General features: G+C 42.4%; 1 protein-coding gene across 1 annotated transcript in view; it reads left to right on the top strand.

The window, feature by feature from the left end:
• LOC103811997 (serine/threonine-protein phosphatase 6 regulatory ankyrin repeat subunit B) overlaps nt 1-8399 on the top strand; it is a gene marked incomplete at its 5' end in the record, with an annotated part of 24907 nt that extends 16508 nt beyond the window's left edge. The window contains 6 exons of the mRNA XM_009085004.1: nt 82-282; nt 799-886; nt 1880-2022; nt 3371-3583; nt 4998-5076; nt 8281-8399. Coding sequence (XP_009083252.1) covers nt 82-282; nt 799-886; nt 1880-2022; nt 3371-3583; nt 4998-5076; nt 8281-8399 — 843 coding nt within the window. The remainder of the gene's footprint in view (nt 1-81; nt 283-798; nt 887-1879; nt 2023-3370; nt 3584-4997; nt 5077-8280) is intronic.
• Nucleotides 8400-8670: the final 271 nt, after the last annotated feature.

Genomic DNA, 8670 nt, shown 5'->3' on the forward strand with positions numbered 1-8670 from the left:
GGGTGACTGAGCTGTCAGGAAGGTGGGCTGTGAATCCATCCAAACCGCTCGGTCACAGCTGTAACTGTGGTGCTGTTGCAGGAGGCAGTGCAGGTGCTGATCAAGCACTCAGCTGATGTCAATGCCCGGGACAAGAACTGGCAGACACCTCTGCACGTGGCAGCTGCCAACAAGGCCGTGAAGTGTGCGGAGGTCATCATCCCCATGCTGAGCAGCGTCAACGTGTCCGACCGCGGGGGCCGCACGGCGCTGCACCACGCGGCTCTGAATGGCCACATTGAGGTGACAGCCTGATTGATCACTGGTCTCTTGATACCCTACATCCCTAGCCTCCATGATTCCTGTCCCTCAGGTGCTTTCCAAGCTCTGTGACAGGCTTTCTACCTGCATAAACATGGCAGTGGCTCAAAAGTAGTGTGTAGAGCTAGTGTGCAGGTGAGGTGTGCATGCAGACCTGGAGAGCTGGCTGTGCCACTGGTGCCAGCAGCTTCAGGCTGTCCTTGGCTCTTTTGAGCTGCACTGCCTGTGAAAATAAGAGTGGCAGAATGGAAGGAAGGGGAAACTGGTGGATTCATTTCATACTGAAGAAATGTGCAGTGCGTGAGGTCCAGTCACTCTGCTTTTCTAATTAGGCTTCTAGAAAATGTGTCCCTATTTTTTGAACAGTATTTGTGTCATTCACAAATCTATCGTTTCAGTGCAGCATTTTGTGATCCCAACTTTATTGCTAGATCAATTTGTATAAACTGTTGAGCGTATGGCCTACAGGGTTGATTTACTTGCTGTCGTTACTTCTAGATGGTGAACTTGCTCTTAGCCAAGGGGGCAAACATCAATGCTTTTGACAAAAGGGACAGAAGAGCTCTTCACTGGGCAGCCTACATGGGTAAGGCTTGGGCTGTTGCTCCCTCTTTTTAATTTATTTAAAATCATGATTTTAATGCTGGCACTTTTGGAAGTGAGATAATAGGAGATTTCAAACTGTGATGAAAGCATAGTGTATGGTTTTTTGTTATACACAGACAGGTGGAAAGGCTCCTGCCAACAACTGTGATGTGACTGTTGAGCTCACAAGCTTTGAACTCCACTCTGTAGAGGTGAAAGGCTTTTACATTGTGCTGTGCAATACCACATCTCTCTTTTGTGCTTAAATATTTTCAGAAATTCATTGTGTACTTTTAAAGGTTTTTAGGTAACGTCTAAAGCCTAAATTGGCAACGGAATTTAGGAGTCTGTAGTGCAGTTGGGACAGAATTTAGATAATGAGATCTGAGCATCAGTTTTGGAGAGTTCTGGATCAACATGATCCTGAGATTGGTGGGTCCAGTAGAAAAACTTGTGTTTGTATTGGTAGGCTTTGGATCAAATTCTCCATGCACTTAAAATCTAGTTATCTATGTCCTCAATGGTGCTAGCAAAAAGGATTCTTTCATGTTGTCAAGGTTATTTTTGATCACTAACAAAATCCAAGAAGAGTTAGCAGTTGTGTCTGCAGGTGACATCAACAGGGTGCTTTTTGGGAGACTTGTATTGCCATGCTCCTGCGCTCACTGTCTGTAACAGGGAGAATAAAACACAAACTGTTTGTTTTAGAGAAATCAATAGAAAAGAGTGTGGGTTTGTTCTTTTAGTGACTGGAAAACTAATTCAGTATAGCCAAATTTGATACATCTGGGGAAGGTGAATGCCTGGATTTCTTGACAAGACCTGGAGCTAGGATTAGGAGCATTTACAAAAATGCTTTTTTTCCTCCCCACGTAAAACTGTGAGAGCATTTTGAAACAGCAGTGAAAGGGCAGTGTGTTAGCAGGAAAGCAATGGTTTGGGAGAAGTGATGCTGTAGGATGGCATACTGATTGCTACCTTTCATCTTCTGAAGGTCACCTGGAAGTTGTTGCCTTACTGATTAACCATGGTGCAGAAGTGACTTGCAAAGACAAGAAGGGTTACACCCCACTGCATGCAGCTGCATCCAATGGGCAGATTAACATTGTGAAGCAACTCCTTAACCTGGGGGTAGAGGTATGTGGTTATGTGCACTTTGTGGCTTCTATGTTTCTCCACCTTTAGAGATATTCTTTCCTTCTTTCTTATGGATGCTGCTTAAGACATTGGCAGAGCTTCTAAAGAAAAGAGGTCCCATTTTCTGGACCACCTCATGCTTCATGTGGTCTATTAGTTCAAGAGTCAGGAAATATTCTGTATTAAAGAAAGTCTGATATGGACAGTAAATTCCAGGCCACCATGCTGAAGAAATCAGGAAGTGTATGCTGTTCCTGCAGAAGAAGATGGAGTAAGGAAATTTTCCTTGACTCACCATGTCCTTTGATATGATGAGCAGTTGTTCTCAACATAGACACTGCATACTTGACTAAACAGCAGCACAGGCTGTTTCAGTTCAGGGACCTGTATTTCCTCTGTAGCTGATGGAGGGGAGGAGAACAATTATCTTCACTCTGGAAAATAACTTTTTTCAGGGCACAGATTTCTCTTTATTGTCAGCTCCTCAAAGCAGTAGTGAGATGCCCAGAAGAGCCTGCATGAATCAGGCAGTTAATCAGAGGTGTCAAAGCCATTGCATTTTCAGCTGACTTGACCTGCCAAAACATTGTCAGAAGTCCATGTTCACAGACTGTTGGCTGTGAAGTTAAAGGGGAATAGGTGTTTCCTGTGATTAGAAGTGATATGCTAATAGCTACCTTTTAACATCCACATTCTCCACCACTGTGGATATGATCTCTGAGACACCTGTGTTTCATGGAAGGCTGTTCACACCATTCCTGAGTCTTGTACAATCTGTCTTGTCCTATTTTACAGAGCAGCAGTTGAATACTAAGTTGTTCATTAAGACGTAACATAATCTTAATTGCATCTTTATAACACTGAGCTAGTGAAAGAGGATTCTTATTGAAGTGTAAATGGCTGTGCACTTTCCCCTTCACTCCCTTCCCAAAATAAATCTGTGGAAAGAGCTCTCACACCTGGTTCTGTTCACAAAGGCTCAATAGTCAGTGCTGTAATTTCTGAAGAATAAAGACTGTGAGCTTTTTATTTACCCTGCTTTTCCACTTACATGTAAAAGATTTCCAGCTTGTTAGGGCTTTTGTCATCATTATCTAGTCCTGCTATCAGCTTTGAGCTTCACATTGGCTTGTAGAAACTGCCAGTAGATAAAAGTTAATAATAGTAAAGGTAAAGCATTCCAAGTTAAGCTGTCTGGGAGTGTGTTTTGTCAATGAAATGTGCTGGTGAGAAATATCCCCATGACAGCTGAAGCCTCCAGCTATTTCCACTTGCAGTATGTGGTGCATTATGTAAAATGGTAAGCTGGTATCTGTAATTTTAACTGTGTCTCCTTGTCTCGTTTTAGATTGATGAAATGAACATCTATGGAAATACTGCACTTCACATTGCCTGTTACAATGGTCAGGATTCTGTTGTTAATGAGCTGATTGACTATGGTGCTAATGTAAATCAGCCTAATAATAATGGATTCACTCCCTTGCATTTTGCTGCTGCCTCCACTCATGGAGCACTGTGTCTGGAACTACTAGTGAATAATGGGGCAGATGTTAATATTCAGGTAAAACTTGCATTCCAGCTCTACAGTTTTACTTTATCCTATTTTGCATGCCTCAGGAGGAAACTGTAACAAGGAATAAAGCATGGAATTAGAGTGATGCTGGGACTCTTGATCACTAAACTGTGTGGATGAGATTACTTCCCAGCAGAGGAGCTCTCAGTGCCTTGATAAATACAATGACAGCTCTGAACTCTAGGTCAGCCACTTTCTTGAAGTCACAAACTAGTACTAAAATAGAGTCCCAGGAGCTCTGTCAAAATCTTATCTCAGGGAATGGTGGTAAGTCAAGGAACTATTCCTTTCTGGTGTTTCCTTCCCCCTGTAATATGGATATAATTAGTTTGTTTTGACTTTCCAGGGAATAAGAACTGAAAGTTGCTTATTAGCCACTTTAGAACTTAGAGAGCCTAATTCTGCTTAGGATATCTGAATGTGCTTGAGACACAATTGATACATCTTGATGAAGCTGACTTGATAACTTACTGTTATCCAACAGAGGGTACTGGTACAGGTACCAGAAGGCTTGAGGTCTCTGAGTTCATATAAGATTTTGACTAGTTAAACTTTGTGCGTTTCAGTTTTCCATCTGTAAAAGTAGCATTTAACTCCTAGCATTTAATACCTCAGGCAAGTCCCTGGAGATCAGTGAATAGTCAGTGCACTATTTAAACTCAGAATTATTAAAATGAAGTTAGGGATTGTGTTTGCCAATGAAGGAGAAATCCCACACCAGTAAAGATGAAGTGATGTCAGTAGTGAGGGTGGTACCACTCCTCTGCTATTTTCTCATTCCTCAACTTCCCCAATCTCAATTTCTTTCTCTAGAACACAAAGCATTGTTCTCATTGTACCTTTCCTTTCATATGCCTTCCTTGTTTTCTGATTGTCTTTTGTAGACATCCTGGTTTTGATTATGTGGAAATTTATTAGCCAAAACTTTTTAATATAGTGGGTTTTATTCTAGGATGTGTCACTAAAATGCAGATTGATAAGCAGGATACAGTTATCAAATCCCTCACAGACTGATCTTCTACTTAGCTTTATGGTTCCTTTGCTTTTCCTTATTCCCCTTGTTGCAAAGGTTAATGAAAATGACTGATTGGGAAAAGTTGCTTAAAAATAATATTCAAGAATAATATGTCCTGTATCTGTAGGTTTCTGGCAGATGTTGTGTACAGCCAGGCTATGTGGACAGGCTGCACTCTAGCCCATTTCCTACTCATCCCTGAGGAGCTGTTTTACTTGTGTGCTTATAACTTCAGCATTTGCCATCATGCATAGGTTCAGTCCCACAGACTTCTGAAGTCAGCAAAGGTTTTATCTGCAGAATGGCTGTAGGATGTTGAGCTGAGACTACAAATGGTGAGCACTGCTTTCCATGCTAACTGTTTGGGTTTATGTTTGTTCCTGTTAGAGTAAGGATGGGAAGAGCCCTCTGCACATGACAGCTGTCCACGGCAGGTTCACGCGCTCGCAGACCCTCATTCAGAACGGTGAGTTCCTCTGCCTGCTCAGTGACTCTCCAAAAGATTAGGCATTTCCAGTGTTGCAATTTGCAGTTGTTCTGACCCAAAGTGCCAAAGGACTGCTCTGAGAGCTGCTCCATCAACTGCTGGCTTTGAGCTGCTCTGACAGCTCTCATTCCATTGTGTCATCACAAACTGAGGTTTTGGTTTTGTGAACAAAATCCCATAATTGTCCAGCTGACAGTGGTCCAGCTGCTCTGTTCAGATTATTAACCTGAAAACAAGAGTTCAAAGGTGTGCTAATTTCTTTCTTTTCCCACTGAGAAGCAGGCACAATTTTATTTCTCAAATTATTTCAAATCTAAAAGAGAAAGAAAACATTCCTAGTTCTCCTCCCTTGGGAGCCCTGGTGTTCTTAGAGCTCAGGCTGTTTCCTCACCCTGCACTCAGCAGCTGTACTTCTCTCACTTCCCTTAGCTCACTCCTCACCACTGTCTTCATGAAGTGTTGAATAAATTCTCAGGAGGGAGGAGCAGCACTACCTTGTTTGTTCTGGCATAGCCAGTATGCCTCATGATCAGTTATTTATCAGCCATCCTCTTTGTCCAAGAACACTACAGGGTGTAACAATCACTGCTGTTGGAGGTTTAGCAGAGACCTCTTTCTGACTGACATGAGTTGCTCTTACTGATTCTTTACTTAAGCTTCCCAGTTTTGACCACTACACCAGACAGGGTGCTCTGGGGTTTGTTCCTTGGTGGGTTTTTTTTGTTTGTTGTTTTTTTATCAAAATCCCAAACTTGAAACTGGAGAGTGAGATGTTGAAGATAACTGAACATGCTGTAGATGTAAGGACACTTACATTTAAACAAGATGGTATGTATTTAAAAGGGAGGTCTCCATACATCATGCTCCTTTCAGGTCATGTTGTCATATCTCTTCTGGGGTAAATAAAATACTAATAAGAAAAGGGAGTTGTGGCAAACTGGAAGAAACTGTGATTTAATGCAATTTTTAGTTGTTTAATCTAATATCCTCTCTGACTTAAAGCCATTGCTCACTGTTGGATTTGGGCATGAGGACTGGCAGCCCTTCATCTGCCCTTCACACCTCTCCACTCTTCCCCAAGTTACTTAGGTTTCACTTCTTTTCAATTGCTGCCCCTCTCATTTTAGTATTGTACACAGATCTGATTGCAAGTGACTTTATGCCTCATTGCCCATGAGATACTCAGGATGAGAGAAATGTCAGTGATTTAAAGAAATGGAGTTTGGCTAAAGATGCCTCTGTTTCTGGTTGCTGTCTCTAGCAACTTGTAGAGGAAGAATGGATTACCTTAAAATTAGAAGACTGCAAATGTGATACTTGTCTTGAAAAAGGAGGAAAAAGAAATGCTGGAGAATTTTATATAGGTCAGCCAAAGTGGGCAATATTTTGTGTAGATTTAGCAAGAGTAAAAGGGGCTGAAATATCACAATTCTCTTCTACAGCAGTTTTTTTTGTGAACACAGTACAGTCCTCTGGCTTTTCTGTGGGAAGGTAATGTTCATGGAGACCTCTGCTGGTGGAGGCTCCACCCCAGGGAACCTGTTCAGACATTTCACTGACCTTTGACTACTGTTAAAAAATTGTAGAATGGTTTGGGTTGGAAGGGACCTCAAGTATTATCTAATTCCAACTGCCATGAGCAGGGACATGTTCCACTAGCCCAGGTTGCTCCAAGCTCCACCCAAACTGGTCTGGAACACTTCCAGGGATGGGGCAGCAACAATTTCTCTTGGCATGCTGTATAGTGCTTTACTAGAACCTTTCTTGTTGCAGCTGTGGCCTGTTACCTCCTGTGAATAGTGGCCATGCAGTAAATATTACCATATCTTGACATTAGCAGTACTTTTTACATGCTTTCATAAGGTATTCTGACAGCAAACTAGCAAGAGTATTAAAACATTATAGTGTTGGTGCATAATTGGTTGAAAAACTACACTCAGAGATTAGTAACAAATGGATTGTTGTTGAAATGGAAGGTGTAGTGAGGGAGTTCTCAGTTTTCCTCCTGGGTCTGGAACTATCCAGTGTTTTCATTAAGGACTTGGATAGTGGAATAGAAAATGTGCTTTTAACATTTGGAGAAATAACTGAAGTGGGGAAAGACTGTTAGTTTGGCAAAAGGTGGAGCTGGAATGAAAAATGATCCTGTAAAATTGGAGACAGAAGTTATAATGCAAGTGAAGCAAAAGAAAGCTCCCACACAGAGGCAGGAGTGGACAAGTTCAGAATGGCAACAGCCAGGTGGGTGGCAGCCCCTCAAGAAAGGTTCTGGGGATTGTAGAGGATCAGAAAGTTGTTGAGCACAAGTCAACAGTGTCACGATGCTTAAAAAAGTGATCGTGGATGTACATGGTGCTGTGCACTGCACAGGAGTGCATAGATAGAAGCACAGCCAGCAGGCATGAAGTGATCCTTTTTCCTTAGCTCAGTGTTGGGAGATGCCAGCTGTGGTACTGGTTTTGGCTTTTGACATTTTACTTTCCAAGGATGCAGGCCAGCTGGAGAGGATGGGGGCAAGGGTGAGGATAGTTGGAGTGCAGTAAGCCTGACTTGCAAGGAGAGACTGAAAAAGTTATAGTTCTTGGTTCAAAGAGAAAACAGGGACTTGATCGTAATCTGAAGGCATAATCTTCTTTTGCTGTTTGTGAGGATAAAACACAAGATTTCAGGCTTAAATTGCAGGAGGAGAAGTTCTGCTTCAGCACTGTTTGGTTGTGGTTTGGTAAGACACAGAAAAAGCACACACTGCAGTGTGTTCCTGATGGCCTCTTGAACAAACTCTATGTACCACTGTTGCCTCACAGGTAAGGTTGAGTGGCAATGCCTTTAGGAATGAGGGCATAGTTTCAGCAGTTTACTTCGTTAGTTTAATTCAAGGCATTAATTTGTACCTTTAGGTGGGCAGCAAGTCCAAATCATGTACCTGACCCTTGTATATCATCCTGTTCACCTACTTCCCACCACTGCACTTGGAGAGGGAGGTGAAAGTGCTGCTACCAGACCACAGTCAGGTCCTGTGGCTGACAGATCACAGCTTCCTGTGTGCTGCTTCTTGGTCTGTGAAACTTAGTGTCTCTGTGTTGGACTGCTCTGTGCTGCATTTACTAGAGAGAAACAGCACTTAAGGTCACTGGGTCATGCTGAACCTTCCAGCATTAAACTGTATGAAAATGTCTTTTACAGGAGGGGAAATAGACTGTGTTGATAAGGATGGTAACACCCCTCTGCATGTGGCTGCAAGATATGGACATGAGCTCTTGATTAACCCCCTCATAACCAGCGGAGCCGATACTGCCAAGTAGGTGCTGAAGTGGAGCTCTTACTAGTGATCAAGTGTCATGCCTCATGCCTGAAAACACAGCTGCTCCTCAGGTTCTGAAGTGGGAAGGTTAAAATGGATAAGCATAATTGTACTGTACTTCAGGGCACTAAACAATTGGGGTATGAAGAGGAGGGAAACTCTGCTAAGTTCCTTTTGTGCTCAATTATGCCATTACAAGTAGTACAAGTACTGCTTGCTTTTCCTGAAGCATTGATGTGGCACAGTAGTATTAATGTACATGAAGTGTGTAT

Source organism: Acanthisitta chloris, unplaced genomic scaffold (assembly GCF_000695815.1).
Source record: "Acanthisitta chloris isolate BGI_N310 unplaced genomic scaffold, ASM69581v1 scaffold28571, whole genome shotgun sequence".
Lineage (NCBI taxonomy): Eukaryota > Metazoa > Chordata > Aves > Passeriformes > Acanthisittidae > Acanthisitta > Acanthisitta chloris.